The sequence below is a fragment of the Nyctibius grandis genome, chromosome 8 (genome assembly GCF_013368605.1).
Source record: "Nyctibius grandis isolate bNycGra1 chromosome 8, bNycGra1.pri, whole genome shotgun sequence".
In the NCBI taxonomy this organism is placed as follows: domain Eukaryota; kingdom Metazoa; phylum Chordata; class Aves; order Nyctibiiformes; family Nyctibiidae; genus Nyctibius; species Nyctibius grandis.
Window position 1 is genome coordinate 1,850,106 of NC_090665.1, and position 18,839 is coordinate 1,868,944.

Sequence of the window (18,839 nt, forward strand, 5' to 3'; positions counted from 1 at the left end):
TCTTTGATTATTTGCCAAGCTAAATTGATCAGAACTTAAGAATTTAATGTTCAAGAAAAAATTTCCTTCCTTTCTTTCTCCAACAGCTCCAAAGATTACTTTGGTGATACCAGATTACTTTGTTAAAGGATGAATACTATGGAGTGTGGTTTAATTTATTTTGCATTCTTCCTTCAGAGTAGCAGCAGTGCTTTCTTTTTCACTTTTCTTTTGATAAATTGGCAGGGTTTTGTTTAAAAGTATTAAATTAATAAATAATTTGAAAATGTGTTTAAAATAGTTGGACTATGTAACAAATCTAACATACAGAGACGGTGAAAAATATGACTGCTAAATTTTAATACTATGGATTTTGTGTAGATCACGATCAAGACCTCGTCAACGTTCTTGTAGTCGAAGTAGTGAAAGATCCACTCATAGGAGAACTCATAGCGGGTCTCGTGAAAGAGAGCGGCGTAAAGGCAGAGAGAAAGAAAAAATAAAAGAGAAGGGCAAAGGAAAAGAAAAGGAGATATATGGCGCGAAGCATGGGTAAGTGAAATGACAAACAATATAACTGTAATAAAAACAGGGAACAATTGAGTGTCGTTTTACTTTTTTTGTAATCAGTTTGCTTTATAGTACATTATATTTTACATAAACTAAGTGGAAATGATTTAAAATCTTTGAATAATGTGATTCTTAATATTTTAAAATTCTGGAATGTGACATCATTTCAAATAAATGATGGTTTAATTTACAGTTCTTTTTTCCCCTTGATTTCAGGTGTGCTAAATAGCTTTCTTCAATTGATTAATATATTTCCAATACATAATAACCACAATTTAAGGAAAAAATGAGGAGTATTGGAAAGCAAGAAGACTGTTTCCTATGAAAAGGTGGATTTCACTGTTCACCCCCCCACCCCCATTGTCAGAAGTTCCTGTTGGGCTTCATTAGTGGCTCAAAGTACAGTTCCAGCAGAAGCACTTGCTGTGGGTGCATGATCTGCCTTTCCAAACCTGCTGTCAGCCTAGTTTCTGCTTGAAATGAATTGGATTGTTGATCTTGTTTTTACAGAGTTCAGAACAGGCAATTTACGTAATTACCCCTGCTTTATACACCTTGATCTCCTGCAACCTTTACTGTGATGTTTATCTTTTCCCTGTTTATGTGGCTGGTTGCAAAAAGGAAGACACTGTTGTGTCACTTCATGAACTTCCCTTTGGTGGATTCCTGCTGAAAGGCTAAATGGGAGTTTCTAGAGTAGCATCCTCCACCCATGTTCGTGGAGGTATCTCACAATTACCTCCCTGGTTTTATGGCTTGGTGATATTAGTTATTTAGTCTCTCAGATATCGTTACCTGCATATCCATGGTTATGGCATTGATTATGTAAATATTCAGGATTAGCTATTTACATGTTTTTTTCTTATTTGTAGCACATTACTTAGACTGCTGGGAACTTCAAGAGTGGCGTCTCCACTCATTTTAAGACATGCTTTCCTCATTTTACTAAACCATGTGGGATATTTGTCTCTTCTTGTGGATGTTTTCAGCCATCAGTACCATTCAGTGTAAACAGAACCCCTGAGATGTTTGATAAGTCACAAACAAGATGCCTTTTACCCATTTACCTGAAGTTCAAATGTATTTTGTTACTTTTGGAAGGCTTGAGGAGAAACCTGGATGTTCCAGCCAAATTTTTTTATTGAAGTAGAAAAGTAGGGACAGAATCCATACTGAGCACATAACATTTGGCGTGCGAGAGGTTTCCTGGGCTTCGTGTAGAAGCACATCTTAAATCATGTTGGAGTCTATAGCAGTGCTCTGTGAGCATACTGCCTGACTTTATGCCCTTTTATAACAAGGATCAATGAGATCTATAGGAAGAACACAGAAGTGCCTGGAATTTTTTTGGAAGCAAGCAATTTATCTTTATGTTTTGATAACTTACAAAATTGCTTATGTTAAATTTGAAAACAAAATGCCCTGTTTGGGTCACTTCCAAGGTAGTTAGGACAAAGAGTACAAATTGATAATAGAAACATCTTATGATATCAGCCCATTTTCCTCTGAGCTCAGGTACTGACTGGTAGGCTTTGTACAGGGTTTTCTTACTTGGAGCATTATTAGACTACAAAATGAAATGTGCCTAGGATGGTGTTGATATAATCTGTGCTTCATAAACTTTTCTGAGGGGGGACGACATGTTTTTCAGTTTAATCAAATACTGATCAAAGTGTATCTGTACAGAGAATATGGATCTGAGCAGCTTTTTCTCTTTACAGTTATTTGTCATTCTGAAGATTGAGACTGTGTCAGCACCACATTATTGTTTGTTAAAAGCTTTGCAAAGCAACGTATTTGAATGCACAGAGAGGACAGAGCTCTCTGATGCAATTGCTAATTGCAATTACTGCACAATTATTTGTCTATAGAATATTCTGTTACATCCCCCAGTGAGGGTGAATTGGGAACCTGCAGTTTTCCTTCAGTGCAGGTGTGTAGGAACGGAGAGAGCTGGTGTAGTGTCTCTTTGCCTTGTGTGTGCTCCAGGAAAAAGAGGCCAAGCAAGATGTTCTACAGTTGTGTTTTTGTATGAGGCTTCCTCAGGCCTCCCAAGCTCTCAACTTTCTTCCTCTGTATCATTTATTTATGTATTTATTTTCTTTTTGAGTGAAAAGTATGGGAAAGAAAAGATCACAGAATTACACAGAATCACAGAGTCAATGAGGTTGGAAGAGCCCTCTGGGATCATCGAGTCCAGCCATTGCCCTGACACCACCATGGCAACTAGACCATGGCACTAGGTGCCATGTCCAGGCTTTTCTTCAACACCTCCAGAGATGGTGACTCCACCACCTCCCTGGGCAGCCCCTTGCAATGGCTAATGACCCTTGCTGAGAAGAAATGCTTCCTAATGTCCAACCTGAACCTCCCCTGGCCAAGCTTGAGGCTGCGTCCTCTTGTCCTATCGCTGGTTGCCTGGGAGAAGAGGCCGACTCCCACTCCACTGCAACCTCCCTTCAGGTAGTTGTAGACTGCACTAAGGTCACCTCTGAGCCTCCTCTTCTCCAGGCTAAACACCCCCAGCTCCCTCAGCCTTTCCTTGTATGTCCTTGGCCATGGAAGCTCACCTGTCCTTAGCTCATAGATGTACAGGAGGGAGGATGGTACAGCACAGACTAAGTGAACCTTTTGCTGTGTAAGTCTGTTGGCTTCTGTCATTTTTTTTTTTCCTTTGTCTTCTGCAGCAGCAGGGAGATTTGATGGTTCGTTTGTTCTGTCTTTATGCTCATTTCTGAGGAAAGCACCAAGATAGAATTTTTTGTTTTCCAGTAGCTGTAAGGCCTTTTGGAGTTGGCTGTGGTCAGCAGAAGGTAGCAAGTTAGTTTTGCTGATATTTTTTGAGGGTATATGTCATAATTTAGGATTTTTGTCTTGTACTGGTGTCAGATGCCCTTTTGTAGGTATAGTTAGAATTATAACTCTCATTATAGCTTGCCTTTGCAGATTCTGTGACTGATGCCAGCCCGCTGCAGCACCACGGTTCGCTGCCTCGACTGGAACTTCACTGCTCACCCAGGTGACGTAGTGCTGGAGTTGTCCAGGAAGCACTAAACTATGTGCTCCATCAGCTGTCTTCATTGGAGAGACAGTGAGCAGAGATAGGTGATGCCTCCTCAAAATGTGTGGTTTTGTCTTGTTTTAAGTTGGATCCAGTTTGGGCAGGAAAAAAATAAGAATTTTATTTTTTCTCATGGCTGTTCTGCTGTAAGGAACACAATGATGGTGCTGGCTTTTCAACTTGTCGTTCAAATTTTTTTTTCTCTGAAGTATGAGGAAGAAAGTCTAAAAGGACACAAAAAATGCCTGTCAGGTGTACATTTGGATGTGAAATAGTGAGAGGAATCTGTTGCAGGTGACTCTTCAAGTGAATGAATTTCTAGATCTAGTGTCTAGATCGGCACTGAAAGTAACATTATTCTACAGAGCCTTTCTAGAAACTCCAGCAGCAGGGGATCCGTAGAGGAAAAAATAGTCCTCTGACCTCTATTTGGAATAGATCCTTACAGGTACTCCAAGACACATCAAGGGCCAGATCTGTTTTTCAATTTAAATTCATGTGAGTTTGGAATGTATTTATTGAAAATAGTGAACTTAAAGCTATAATGGAGATCATCCTAAAGCCAGATTGTGAGAAGATGGAATATAAATTATCAGATGCTGGTTGACTTTATAGTTTGACTTCGCATAAAAGAAGGTATTTCAGTTTGTCAGCACTGCTGGTTATCCGATACAAGCAGTCATGTGTTGGAGACTCGGCTGTTCCTCTAAAGTGGAGAATCAAAATGCAATTTTTGCACTAATTAGGGAGCAAATGGTTTTATTTGTTTATGGCTCGTATAAACTCTAATGATAATTTTCTTTTCTGAGTTTGGCTTATGTTTGTAGGTGTGAGGGGGTTTTTAAATCAGGGCAACTTTAGGTTCTTGCAAAGTAGATCTTGTCTTCACAGTAAACATCTTGAGAGATTTCATGAGTAAAAAATTCTGCTGTAGTAATCCAGTCGTCGTCCTTTGGCATTCTCCAGTGAAGATTCTTTAAGGTTGAGCACTGAATTTCTTGAACGTTGGAGAAGTGTCAGCTGTTTCCTGGAGACAGGCTGCATTACAGTCCTAGCAAAACAGCTGAACTCTTCTGTTCTGACAATCTGAAATGTTTTAAGGGATATACTATTTGTTCAGCCGTGATGGAGGGAGATTGTGGTAACAGCTGCTTTGAATTTGGGTTGGGAAGCTCTTCTACAGCATCTGCCAGTACTTGGTGAAAAAACCTGGCGTTAAGAGCAGTCTATCAGGCTTTGAAATAGTTTGGTACTCACTTAAAAGGTAAAGCAACGCAAACTCGGAAGGCGTCCCAGCAGCATGCCCTAGGTATTCATAAACAAAAAAATGATCCATCTTTCAGATTATGAGGATTATTTCATTTCCAGTGAAAACTCTTTGCAAAATAAAGCTGATGACAAGCAGGTAGAAGAGGAGGCTGAGGGGAGACCTCATCGCTCTCTACAACTACCTGAGAGGAGGTTGTAGTGAGGTGGAGGTCGGTCTCTTCTCCCAGGTATCAAGTGATATGACAGGAAACAGCCTCAGGTTGTGCCAGGGGAGGTTTAGATTGGAGATCAGGAACAATTTATTCATGGGAAGGGCTGTCAAGCACTGGCACAGGCTGCCCAAGGCAGTGGTGGAGTGACCATCCCTGGGGGGGATTTAAAAGCCGTGTAGATGTGGTGCTGAGGGACATGGGTTAGTGGTGGCCTTGGCAGTGCTGGGTTAACGGTTGGACTCGATGATCTTAAAGGTCCTTTCCAACCTAAATGATTCTGTGATTCTAGGTAGCAAGAAATGTTCTTAACCAGTTTATATTCAGCTACTGCAGAGCTACTTATTTTCCTTCCATCTTGCAAGTAATCTGAACTAACCAGTTTGCTTGTGCTGCTTTGCTCTCCTCATCTCACAGGAGTTGTTCGAACTGTGTTCCCTGCTTTTTTTGTATTTCTGTTGCAGTGCATGGGAGAAAGAGCTTTATTGCCTGGAAGGATATAAAAAAAAAAAATCAATAAATGGTATGGCTTTTTCTGAATAGCTGTTGCCAGCGTTTCCAAAGTAAAAGCACTTGCTTGGCCTTGCAGCCTTTTCTGTTCATCCAGTCTCCCAGGCCAAGTTTCAAACCATATTTCTCTGTTTGTAATAGCAATATTGTTCTCAAGTTATGACCCATGCCTGCAGTAGTGATGTTGTGCACCTTATTGCTTTGGACCGTTACTATATGCTAGAACTCTACCAGTGCTCATACTTTGTAATTAGCAAACACGTGGTTGGCTTTCCTGTGCTCATGGAAGTTAACTGACAAGTGCTGTGTCGAGGTGTTACCACACCTCTGTGATTTTTACAGAACACACTGTATCTACTGATACGTTATGAAGTGTTATAAATAAAATGGAATTGATAAAATAAGGACCAATATACGTTTTGTGACGCATTATCATTTTCTGTTAACTCTGCAAAACTTTATAATGCGTAGTCGACATCTGGTGTCTGGTTCCTACCAATAAGTTTTAGTCTAGTGATTTTCTTTTATTAAATTTTTGTTTATTTGAAAAAAAAGCAAAACTTTAGTGTTCTTTGTTCTGCCAAGGTAGTTTATCAGGTCCCACATTTGGCTGCCCCATTTCCTGCTTTTCTTCTCTTGGTTTCATTGTTTTTCCTTGCAATAATGAATCTTATGCTGGGCTAAAACAAAAAAAATGGGTAGTGTTGATCAGAAAAGGTCACTGAATAAAAAGGGAAAAGCCTTGTCTCTGCATCAAGGGAATGGGACAGGTTGGGTTTAATTTCCAGTGGCTTATCAAGAAGGGAGCTGCAGTTCTCAGAGTAGGCCCTCTCTGTGTGGTTTAGATTGATTATGGGAAGATTAGTGGTAGTCCTCCTGGAAGCATAATAATGTACTTTGTCCTATGAATCTTACTTAAAAAAAAAATCTTGTTGGTTGTTCGGTAAAGCTGAATTGCACTAATTTCTAGAGAGAAACGTGCTTAAAAATAAGATTTGAACTAATGACAGTGGGGTTTTTATTACAGAATCCTTTCTTCCTACTGAAAAAGGTTCTGTGCCAGCAAAATAGGAAAACGAGGTGCTAGATACAGTCTGGATTATCGATCAAATGCTAATTTATTGAAAGTACTGTATTTAGAAAAGATAAGTTACAGGGAAGCAAACCAGCTTTCTCCTGTTACGGCAACGCGAGTGTTACTTGAGCTCTACATCAAGACTGGGGCTGGAAGAGGTTCAAGCTTTGGTTCCTTCTGATCCTTTCTGGTGAGGTCTCCAGGTGCCTTAGGCTCATGTGCCATTGCCCCCCTGAGATGAAGCAATTTTAGCATGATTTTTCTGACATGCAAATGTGATGTATATCTATGGTTTTTATTCTGGCGTCCCCTTAGATAAGACTAAAGCTTCCAGCCAGTCCCAGAATGTGATTTTTATTTTATACACCTATGGGATTCTTCCTTATCACTGTCTTTTAGACCTCCAGCACCTGACAAACATTTTGTTTCCTTCTTTTTCCTTCATTTGTGACTTGTTTTAAGATGTGAAATATCATGTTCCCTGGAAAGCAGCAATTATTTGCTTGTAATGAAATAGCACAACCCTTCTTCCCCTCCCATCTTTCTTTGGCTTCAAAGCTTAAGACAGCAGCCCAGTTTGAAAGCTTTGTTCTTTATTGTGTGGTTTAGGAATTGCTAATATAGTATTAGCTAGACTATATCCTGAGTTTTGGACATTAATGACCTTTTAAAAATGCACTGTAGATTGTGAGGTGTATTTTCTGAACGTTGTCAGGTGGCATGTTAGCACTGCAGTTTTGTCTTGTATATGCAAAGAGATATTTTCTGTAGTAATTTAAAGATATCAACATAAGTAACCGTTCCCAACATGTATTCTTCTAAGGTGGTATTAAATCTGGGAAATACATAGTATTTCTAAAAATAATGGTATGTCGTTCTGTTAAATCATGGCTTGAGGACTGGATCAGAGCGACATATGAAATTTGTCATCAGGTGCCTTGAGGCTTTATTAAAATGGGCATGTCATTCCAGGGAGGGGTGAGGCTGGGTTTTTGGCTGAGGATGGTGTGTACTGCTTGGTCCTTGGGCGACAAACTTCTGTCACGTTCCACAAGGTGGGCCTGACGCCTGCAAATCCTGGCTTGCTGTGAAAGCCCAGTCACTGATGGAGCTCCTTCCACTCCCAGATCCCGCGTTTAGACCAGCAGCCTTGGCATGCTCGTAATCTTGAGATCTCAAAGTCTTCAAAAGTGAAATGTTTTATGGTACTGATTTACTTAATTCTACCACTGCAATATTTTTCCACTAAATTTTTTGCTAATCAAAGCATTACATTCATATTTTATTTATGCTTTTTAATTAACTTGTTTTAAAACAACTTGCATACATGTTTTCATTGACCTGTGTGTGCGTGCTGTTGAATTTTGATGTTTAAAGTCTTGATTAGCTTAAAAACATGCAAGTTCTGGCATTCTGAGACATGATTTTTATAAGGATCATTGTTCATTGTTGAATTGGGGGGTAAAGACCTGCTAGAAACTTGCTAGCTTTAAATAACTTTTACTAGATTTATGGGTTTCACCCTAGCTTCCTTAGTAGCAGAATTTTGGATTAGTTTTTAAAGTGGTTTTGACAATTTTTAATGGAATAAATTAAGAGCAGCTTCTCGGTTGTAACGAAAAAAGAAATGTTGTGCCATTAATCAAACCCGACCACCATTTTAATTTCTGATACTTAATAAGGCTGTCAATACATTTTTTGCGTTAATGGATTTACAGCTGCTTAAATACTTTGACATATTGTTGAGCTGAAGAGTTATTTCTTCAAATATAGTCTTCATTTTTCCTTTTTATTTCCTATGTCAGGTCTTTAGATGTTTGCTGAGGTCCCTCTGTCTAGGGGACCTTTTTCAGTGGCATTTAACCAAGGCACTTGCAGGGTTTTATCTCCTGTGCTCAGCCCTGGCCGTGTCCCAGCAGGTTCTGCAGATGCCACTTGGGTGATAAATGCCTCTTGATGAGCTTTTCAGTGCTTGGCAGAAGACATTAGAAGTAAATTGGGAGTATTGGACTTCTCAGAGTTTGACAGCAGTCAGACACTCCTGGAGCTTGTCATATTTTTTTTTTTCCTTCCCTCTTTCCACGCTAGGCAGTAGGAAGTCATTTATGGTAATTTTCTCCTATTTGCATATAGGTTATAGAGTTCTGTGGTGCAAAGCGCGCTCAGAACTCCTTTTAAGTGTCTGTTCAGATCAAAGCAGGGCTGTGTGATAGCTGTTGTCTGACACCAAGCTGTGTGGTGTTGTTTTCATTAAACATTTATCATACTTCCAATGTGACAGCAGGCAACTTTGTGCTTGGGTAGCATGTTTTCATGCAAAATTTATTGAAAAAGATGAGATGTTGTAAAGAGATCTTGTTGCCTTTCACCAGTGGCGAAGGGTAAATGTTTGATTGGAAGGAGCGATACCTCTAGCACGTTTTGGTTGTGCGTTACACTGAAGAACTGTGAAGCGCTGGGCTTTTGATAAACAAGTAAATATATCTTAAAATTGTTTATTCTGAGGAACTTTGCTTTGACAGCTCATAGGAACATTATTTCATTTTGATTCTACTTGTTTTTAACAATGGTTTATTTTGGTCCCATAACGATGGAATAGGCTGACATTTGTAAACTAAATGCTGACTTAATAGTAGGGACTAATACAGTGAATTTTTTAATACCTCCGTGCATATCAACACAAACTCTTGCATTTAAGACTATTTGCTGAGAAAGTTACAAATTATTAGGGTAATCTTTGCAGTATAAACCACACTTTTTGACAAAAATACATAAGGTACTATATTTAATTGATAGCATACTACTTTAAAGCACAGTTGATTATTCATATTTAAGGAATATTTCATTCCTCCCGTGATATATTTTTGTTTTGAAGCACTTCTCTTGTTAAAACAAACTTTCCAACCTGAAATCAGAGGGCTTGCCCCCTTCTCTTAATTAGGAAAAAAGGGGAAAAGTCTTGAATCCTTTGACTTATACTAGTACATTTAAAGTTTACCAGTAGGACACATCGTATGGTTATGATTTAGCAAGAAGTAAATTCATGTTGTTGTTTAATCACTTTCAGCATTTCTACGGCCAAGGTATTCAACTTCCAAAAGACACTATTGCACCTGCATAACAAATTCCCTTTGCATGAATGTTCACCAGCGTTTTGACTGAAGATATTCTGTAATCCTAATTTTGTAATCATGTCATATTGCAGAAAATCTCCTGTTCTTTGTAACTAGTGCATTCTTCAGAGCTAATTAGTGCTGCCCCTTTGTGAGTACGCGGGAGATGGCTCCATCCAAGTAGGTGCCCAGCGCTGGAAGGGACCTTTAAAGATCATCTAGTCCAACCCCCTGCCATGCCCAGGGACATCTTTCACCACATCAGGTTGATAAGATATAAAATTTGTGACCATGGGTTTCTATCTCTGTGATCTGGATCTCGGTTACTGTCTGCAAGGTGTTCCACCTGCTGCATGTGCTACTGCTTTTGGAGACTGAGAATAGTTTTCTGGTTTTTCCAAGTATACAAAATTAGTACATACTCTTACAGAGTTTGGTTATTAGAAAATAGTTCTGATGCACAAGGAATCTGCAACTGCTGTTTATTATTGTGGTGAATAAATTTGTAAAAATAGGTTTCCTATATGTAAAGAGGACTTAAAAGTTGTTTCTTCTGTAGTTCTTTATCGCTGCTTTCCTGTTGCTTTTAGATAAAGAATGTTTTTCTTCGTCTGCCTCCTAGCATGGCCCTAAAAAAGGGTTATGTCAGCAGGGAAAAATGAGGGGTAGGAGGTGGGTCTACCATTGCTTCATATCATTTCCAAATGCTTTTTAACATTACACTACAGCCTGAATAGTGTTGGTGATACCGGGCTGTTTGGCACAAAATTTTCATAAATCTTATTTCATCTGAGAGTTGTACTGCTGTGGCCATGACAGTTTAAGGTTATACAAGAAGCAGAGTTGACTGGGAAAAATAATATCTTTCTTTTAGACCAACTGGTATAAGTAGGGAAAAATGGTCATGTTTTTGAGGATGTGAAACCTTCACCAGGTCTAACCCACGTTCAGCAATCATCAAGCTTAAATTCAGGTCGTGAGCAATTCCTCGGGGTGCAACATGTTTATGTGAATCGGTTAGACAATAAGAAAGATGAGTAGCTTATTGCTTCCCATGCTGTCCACAGTGACAAGAGGTGGCTCTCAAAATCTGTAAAATGTTAGTGTTTATCTGATCCAATTATGCACATGCTGGTTCCAAAACATATTCTCTGTACTTGTTGGCCTAAGGTGTTTGTGTTCAGTTGTCTCTATTCACTTACAAATGGGATTTTGTCACACTGTGTCCTGGTTTGGCCTAAACCAGGCCAATTTTCCTTTCAGTGATTTTTACTTTCAGCTCAGTCTCTTCTAAGTAACTGCACTTTCTGAAACTAACTGCATGTTTTGCAGACAGTGTCTGCTTCTAGGGCTGATAACGCTCGAAGTTTGTAGTTATCACTGAGGCCCCGGTAGGGCTGTTATGCAGAAAGGCTCTTGCTGTACTTAGAGAAACCAAGGTCACTGCTGAATTCCTCACTGCTTACGAGTGAAGAGCCGCAGGGGGGTCACACCTGCAGGGAGGAGCGGACAGGGCAGGTGACCCAAAATTGACCAACGAAGGTATTCCGTCCCATACACGTCATTCTCAGTGTAAAGCGGGGGGATCATGAGGGCCTTGGCCTGCTGTTTTGGGGGGCCTCAGCCTGCTTGGGCCGCTTCTGCTACTTTGGGCCTCTTCTGCGGTTTGAGCCTGTGGCCAGTGTCCCAAGAGGACTCTGTCCGTTTTCCTGCTGCCCCTGATCCCAATCCGTGCACCCCTGAATCCAGCTCTTGACCGTCACTGGGCCCAGCCTGGGCCTTCCCGGAGCCTGCCCTGCAGTGCTGGTGGTGATGTGGCCAACAGCGGGGGAGCTCGATCCTGGTTTTGTATATATTTATATATATATTTGGTTATTGAATATTATTATTATACTCTTTTTCATTATTATAGTTTATTAATAAACTGTTTTAACTTTCCAACCCGTAAGTCTCTCTCCCTTTTCCCTTTCCCTTTCCGTTCGGGAGGGTTAATAGAGAGCGTCTGTCACAGGTTTAATAGCCGGCCCAGCTTTAAACCGTGACACACTGACACTGATTTTGTCGCTCTGAGACCTTTTCTTTAAAATCTTACATGACAAAATATGTTTATCAAGTAGCAGAAATGTGCAAATATAAATTGATGTTTGGGGTGCTACAATGTTGGATTAATTTGCACCGCTCTCAGTTCTTTAATTCGTGAGTTATTTTTCGATTATTTGGATTGTCTTTAGAACTTATTTTAAAGGGGCTGATGAGGATAATGTAGCGAAAGACTGGACATGGCACTTAGTGCTGTGGTCTAGTTGCCATGGTGGTGTCAGGGCAATGGTTGGACTCAATGATCCCAGAGGGCTCTTCCAACCTGACTGATTCTGTGATTCTGTGAAAGTACGTTGTGTTTGTTTCGCTGCTTGAGAGTTCAAAAGAAAAAATATCATACTTTTTTTGTAAGTTTTGATTCAAAACATAAATAAGGATTGCTTCTGGGCTGGAACCTTGCATGCCGTGTTTCAACCTTGATCATATTTTTGTTGTGGAGTTCTAAGCATCCTAGAGTAGGTGCTTCTAATAAAATTATGACAGACCCTTATCTACAGTGAAATGAACAGTCACGAGTAAAAAAATGCCCTATTCAAGAATAGTAGACTCTGTGGCCATATGTCCATATTAAACACAGTAATTTGTAGAAAAATGTAGAACTTCTTTAAAATCTGTTTATAATTAGCGAATGCATTTTGAATGCTGAAACCAAACTACTTCAGTCCTGTGTTGGAAAATAGTTCGAGTACTTATAGTAGAATTTGCTTTGTTCTTTTGTCAGAGGGGAAAAATCTTTCCTTAATCCGAGTATTTTTATTTTCAGTGTCTGGACTAAATTATGAGGATTTTATAACAGCTACAGTCACGCTGCTGAGAGGTTGTTATAATAAAGTTTTAAGATGGCTGGACTTACTAGTTACAGTAATTTATTTTGGTAGCTTCTTGAAGAATAGCAGATAATAAGCTTCTAAAATTTTATGACAAGTTGAGCCCCTTTATCCAACCTGGGGTATCTTTGACTGCCAGCCAATTGCTTTGACTTCCTGCTGAATGGGCTATCAAGGATCTTTAAGACGTATTGTCATGGCAAGGGAGTTATTTATCCAGAAAGGAAATCAAAACAAAATGCCCTCTCTATTGCTTTATTTATTTTTACTGCTTTTACCTTTCTTTTATTTTTTTTTCCCCCCCCTCCAGCAATGTTTGCACCTGACTTACTGTTATTCTGGTTACAAGGGTTTACTTCAACTAGTTGGGGAGCGTGCACTGATTGAGTTACACTTTCTTTGATGTTTAGTTTTGATGAGTGTTTCTGGCTTCTGTTTATATGAGGAAAAAGAATCTTTTTTTGCCAGTCTGATCATTCTGTTACGATCTTGTTTCTGGCTTGAATTCAAGAAATACAGAGTTTAAAAGGGAGCGATGCATGAATGAAAAAAGCAGAGTAAATGTGACTATGTGGTAGCTCACCTTTTCCTGAAATGCCTCTCTGTCTTGTATTATTAATTAAATAATACAATAATAATTAAATAATGACTAATTATTGTGATTAGGAAGACTAATTTCTAGTATTTATAACCTCTGAATCTGAAATGTCATGTTATTTTTGTCATCAGGAAGTGTCTCAGTAGATGCTCCACCCTTTCCATAGCTAAGCATCAGCAAATAGTACATGAGGCTGAGGTACTGTGATGCTTCCCCACAGAACAGAGTATCCCAGTAAGAACAATCACTAGTTCCTATTTGTGGTGTTTTATATCTTAAACATTCACAAGAAGAAAAATGGAAAACATAATTAAAATGGAAGCGTTGTAGAATCCTAGTATGATCAAGCGCTAACAAAATCCAGCTGGCCAGCATGCGGGGTTCAGACTATTCTGTTTTAAAACATTTATCTGTTAATTCCAGAAAGACTCAAAATGTAGAAATGTGAAGTACAACATAACTTACGGTCAGGAAACCTTCTGCAGTTGATTATTTTGTTATTTTGAACTGGAGATTTGACTATATGGAAAATATTTCAATTTCTTTATAAAAAACAAACCCAAATTACTTTGGTATTTTTTTTCTTAGCCAGAATTCTATAATAAAAGTGAAATAAGATTTGTGAAGAAAGAGTATCGTTATTTCAGATCCCTGCCTTACCCCTCCCCATGTTTTCCAATCCTGTATGGAAGAACTCCTTTTATATTATGCTACCTTGTGAGGTGCAGGTCTTAATTAATCACCTCCGTAGTGTAAGGTAAACAGATTGCACTTTTGATACCTTTCTTCCAGACAGAATTGTAGTCTGAGGCATCTCACTGAAAAGGAATAATTTAAGTTTTGTTGTTTTTCCTCAAATTTTACATGTATACATTGCTCTAAAGGATAATTTCATATGCCTTCACTGTGTTGGCACAATTTTTGTCACCACTCTTTAGAGTTACAACAATAAAAGGAGATGTGGCCTGTGCTGCTCTTAGAGCTTGTTGTAGAGCAAAGATCAGTATTCTTAACCATTTAAAAAAAAATTCTTAAACTTTCTTATTTTGTTTGGCCTTCTGTAGTAAGAATCTCAAGCAGAAAAGAAAATGGGGACAGATCTTCCAGACAGATATCCTGGTGCTCTTTAATATCTTTTAAATGCAGAAGTTAAATCATATAGATAAATATTGTAGTAGTGGTTGATCTTGTAGCAGTGGATCGCAACAGTTCTTTCATGAGGACTCGGTGGCAAAAGACAGTGAGACTTTGGATGTGAGTGAAGACTGTAGAAGAAATTGTCTAATCCTCAGGTGGTGTGGGTTGTGATGTAGCATTTTGGAAAACTTGTCCATGAAATGATGACTAGGTTTTTTAAATACAAAAGTGTCTGCGTTCTGTCTCTAGTCATTATAATTCTTTGTATTTTTTAAAGTTTATTCCTTCAGTATTTGAGTGATGGTTGTCTTGCTCACTCTATAGGCAGAAGGGACAAGGTGCTACAAAACGATTTTTGGACAGCAATACCTCGTTATGGCTTTTCTCAGCCTTTCATGAAGTGGATGTGTTTAGTAACGTTTATTTCTCAGAACCTCACAGATTCCAAAGTGATGCTAAACTTCGTGTTACTGGTGTTTGCATTGGCTGAGATCTGTTTCCACATCTGAGAGTGAACAAAGTGGGAGAGTGGTTTTTATCCAGAAATTATGAAAGTAGGTGATGCATTTGTCAGGAAGCCTATTCATTCTCATACCCATGCTGGAGATTTTCAGGGGCAGGGGTCCTCATGCTACCTCACGAGGTCTCTTAGTAGGATTCTGATCTAGAAATGTATAGATAGCACATACTTAGTCCTTATTCATAGGTCTACAACTGATTAAATGTTGCTATCGTGAAGATTGTGCACTAGAGTGGTTTTGTAGTTAATACATATAGCAAAATACTTAAAGTGTGGTACCTGCTGATTATGAATGCCTCGTATTACTGCAGGCAGGGTCCAAATATATAGGCAACTGAAGAAGTCACCTGGTACTCATGGTGATCCTTTGAGATCTGTTGTATGCAGATAGATTTCATAACCTGGCTTTTCAGAATTCTTGTTTTCTGATGGAAAAGGAATGGAGTAGTTTGGACTGCTTGCCATCCAGATGCTCAAGAGAAAGATTCATGAGAGTATCCAGGACGTAATGGTACATTGGCTCTTGTGTGGATAGTACACGTGCGTAAGGTGTGGAGCACAACAGTACAGAAGGTGTCGGAGAACCACTGGGTCTAGAGAGTAAAGAGTTGTTACCCACAGAGTAAGTGTTTCATTTTCCTTCGCTAGGTACTTTTTGTACTAAGTACAAAAATCTACATTTTGTGTTCACGTTCTGTAGTTCACACCATCAGTTAGAGACGCATGTTAAATTAGCTTCCCTGCTAAATTAGTGTACTGTGTTGAGGGAATTATATTTCTCCATATTTACAGAAATAGGTTTTGGAATGCATTTGAAGGCAGTATCTTCAAAGACACACATTCTTTTAAGCTGTTTAAAATTTTCAAAACTATCCGGTCCTTAAAACTGCCAACCACCATGATTGTCCTTTTGTAACTATATAATTTGCATTATCTTGGATTTTTAAATTGAATAATTCCTTAAATACAGAGTATTCTTTCAGAAATTTTCATTTGCCCACATGTACAAACACACCCACTCTGAATGCAAACGGGGAGTTGGTTTTTTTACCGAGACACCTTGCACTTTGAGAGCAGCTGACTATTGTTTTAATGGCCTCTCTTAATCCGTGCGTGAGGAATCCAAACGGAACGATACGGAGCTGTGCAAATCCAGTTAGTGTGAGCTGTAATCTCTTTACTGGGTTTAAGTAGTTAGAGTGGCATCCAGGCACCCTGCAGACACTGAGCTGCAGAGATACAGTAATCACCCAACCGCGTACCCGGTGCCTTGCTATCGTGGAGCTAACGCAGAGGAGTCCCTCGTAATCATTTAGGTAAAACTCAAACCAACCCCAGCAAACACGGCCTCCTCTGAGCAAGCAAACAAGAGGCAACTAAAAACAAATCATCCAAAAGACATGCTATTGTAAAGTGAAATTTAATTTAATGTTAAAATATTAAGCTCTCTCTGTTTCATGTTGTTTTTTTGGATAAAGAATGTTTTTTCTGGAATTGAACTTACCTGCTATGAACGTTATAAAGCATCTGTTTCTTTTGATTAGGAAGGGAAGGAGAACCAGTTTTAAAGGAAGTATTTCTAATACCAATCTAATCTTGGGCCTTTTTGTTGTTATTTGAAAATATAAATGAATATGAAAAACCTAAGTGAAGCGATCTAAATTGCTGAATGAAGAAAAAACAAATTGGGAACATTAATGTTGTAACAGTTTTTAGTAAAGAAATCCTTTAATGAATGCATCAAAAGAAACTATTTGCATGTTGCTTTATAAAAAGACAGAAGACAAATCCGTTGTAGATTTTGGCACGTACATTTGCACAGGTCTGTTACGTGTGTTTAGAAAACTGGCAAGAGTGCACATTTCCTTCCAGGCTCTGGTTTCAGCCGTGGCATCTCCTGGTTCTGCACTGGGCAGGACGTTCTCACTCCGCAGTCGTAGTAGTCCCTTCCCTGTCCTTTCTCTTGTGCCCCCACGCTGGGCGTATAGACAAGAGTTGCATTTGGAGATCAGTTTGGTCATTTTGTTACTGTAGAACTTTTAGCCATTGTTACTAAATAAAATAGAGGAAAACCTAAAAATACAGGTGAATTTGTAAATAAATGAACGCTGTAATTCTATAGAGTGTGTTTTAGTTCAAGACAGAGCTTGTGGTCCATTAACTGTTAAGTCTGGGATACTAAAGAGACTTCAGGGTTACAAATTTACGTTTTAGTCAGTTCAAACTTATTTTTCAAAAATGCTAATCCTTTGCATTATTGTTTCTCCTATCCTGCAAACAAAACTGGAGCACTCAAACATTTGGATGCTTCTGTTTCATTCATGGTCGTTATTTGCTGCTGTAGGAGATGGCATTAAGAAGCAGCTGCTTGAGGAGGGAAAAGGCCTAAAGCATTGGGTGGTTCTGATCGCTTGCAATTAAGACTGGACGTGTAAAAGCATCATGAGCTGACTTCCTGCTTGCATATATTCCAGCTGCTGCCAACAGCAGCCTGTCCTTGGTGGGTGTCCTCCTCTCAGGATCTGGGGCAGTCTAGGCCTGGTGGAGTAATCTTCATTGCATACGTTTAGTTGGGCACCACTAAGGAAGCAAGTAGGGCATGCTTTTCTGTATCAACATTAGAAGAATTTTTCCATTGAAGTAGGAAGGATCTTGGATCTTGTCATGGAGAAGACTGCCCAACCCAAATCTTCAATTTTTGAGTATAGGTGCTGAATTTCTGAGTCTGATTTCCGTAAGAGAGTTCAGAATACAGCAGGTGCACATGCTGTATGAGGTTCTCATCTCTATTCACAGCATCTCATCCAATTTTGGAATAAAACATCTTCAGTTCTGTAGCAGAATCTGCCAACACGTAGAGTGTACTATCTCCAGCCTGCACCACATTTTATTGTGACAACATTACTTCAGCGTCATGTTGGTTTTATTCCATTTTTTCATAGATGATGGCAAGCCCAGTGGTAACCTAATGAATTAAAAGTTTTTCTGGAGGAAAAGTCTGGGAAACATTTCTACTTCAGGCATCAATTTTTACATGATTTGTAGTGTTAAAAGCAACATCTTCAACTATCCATGAAGGACAAGACTGGCAAATGCTTTGAGTAACCTTTTCAGGGGAGGAATGGAAAGACCCAGTGGACCCAGTGGAAACATGTTAGACGTGCTGATGATTCTTCTGGCTTCTGACTTGTTCCTCATCTGCTTCCAGCAGCTGAAGTTCTTGTAAGACAAGGCCCATTTAATGGTGAATTATGTTGGGAATGATTTTTTCCTGGACTGAAATCGAAAGAGCAAGATCAGTCCATTCTCTCAAAATGGATTAAGGAATTGATCAGGAAGGTCTGACACTGCTGCTCAGATCAGAATCTTTTGAGGCTGCTTAATGGGATCATGCTGTGTTATAGAGGGAAAAGGGGTTTTCCCCATTGATTCTTGTCAGGTGGGCGTTGCTCTGTGCTTTGAAAATATTAAAGAAATACACAGAATGGATTGATAGGGAAGTGTTTAGGAGAGTGTGATGGGGAGGACCTCTGCGAGGGCAGGAGGAGTGAGAAGGCTTCATATGACTGTCTTTCCCCCTCTCCCTTTTTCCTTTTAATTTCCTCCTTTTCCTCTCCCTGAACATGCAAAAAAAAATGCTCTCCTCTTTTGGTGGCCCTGTAAGGAGAGGGTAGTTTACTTTGAGCCCAGAGAGAGGAGTGTGAAGGTGGCTGGTGCTGTGGGAGGCTCTGTGAATCCAGGGGACGGGTACCTAGGGGCTGGGTAAATCAGGAGCATGAAGATGGAAGAGAAGGTAGTGGCTTATATGTAGTGGGAGACACTAAATCTTATTTAAAAGGTCAAGATGTGTTTTGTGTAGAGCAGGACAGAA

At 39.4% G+C, this 18,839-nt stretch overlaps 1 protein-coding gene across 3 annotated transcripts in view; it reads left to right on the plus strand.

Annotated features, from left to right (window-relative positions):
- The window catches only part of RSRC1 (arginine and serine rich coiled-coil 1), a 150,344-nt gene that overhangs the window by 33,522 nt on the left and 97,983 nt on the right, over positions 1 to 18,839 (plus strand). For 2 of the 3 annotated variants that reach the window (XM_068406655.1, XM_068406656.1), the window contains one exon: positions 361 to 531. The exons of the other annotated variant lie outside the window; for it this stretch is intronic. In XM_068406655.1, coding sequence (XP_068262756.1) covers positions 361 to 531 — 171 coding nt within the window. The remainder of the gene's footprint in view (positions 1 to 360; positions 532 to 18,839) is intronic. 3 annotated transcript variants of the gene reach the window in all.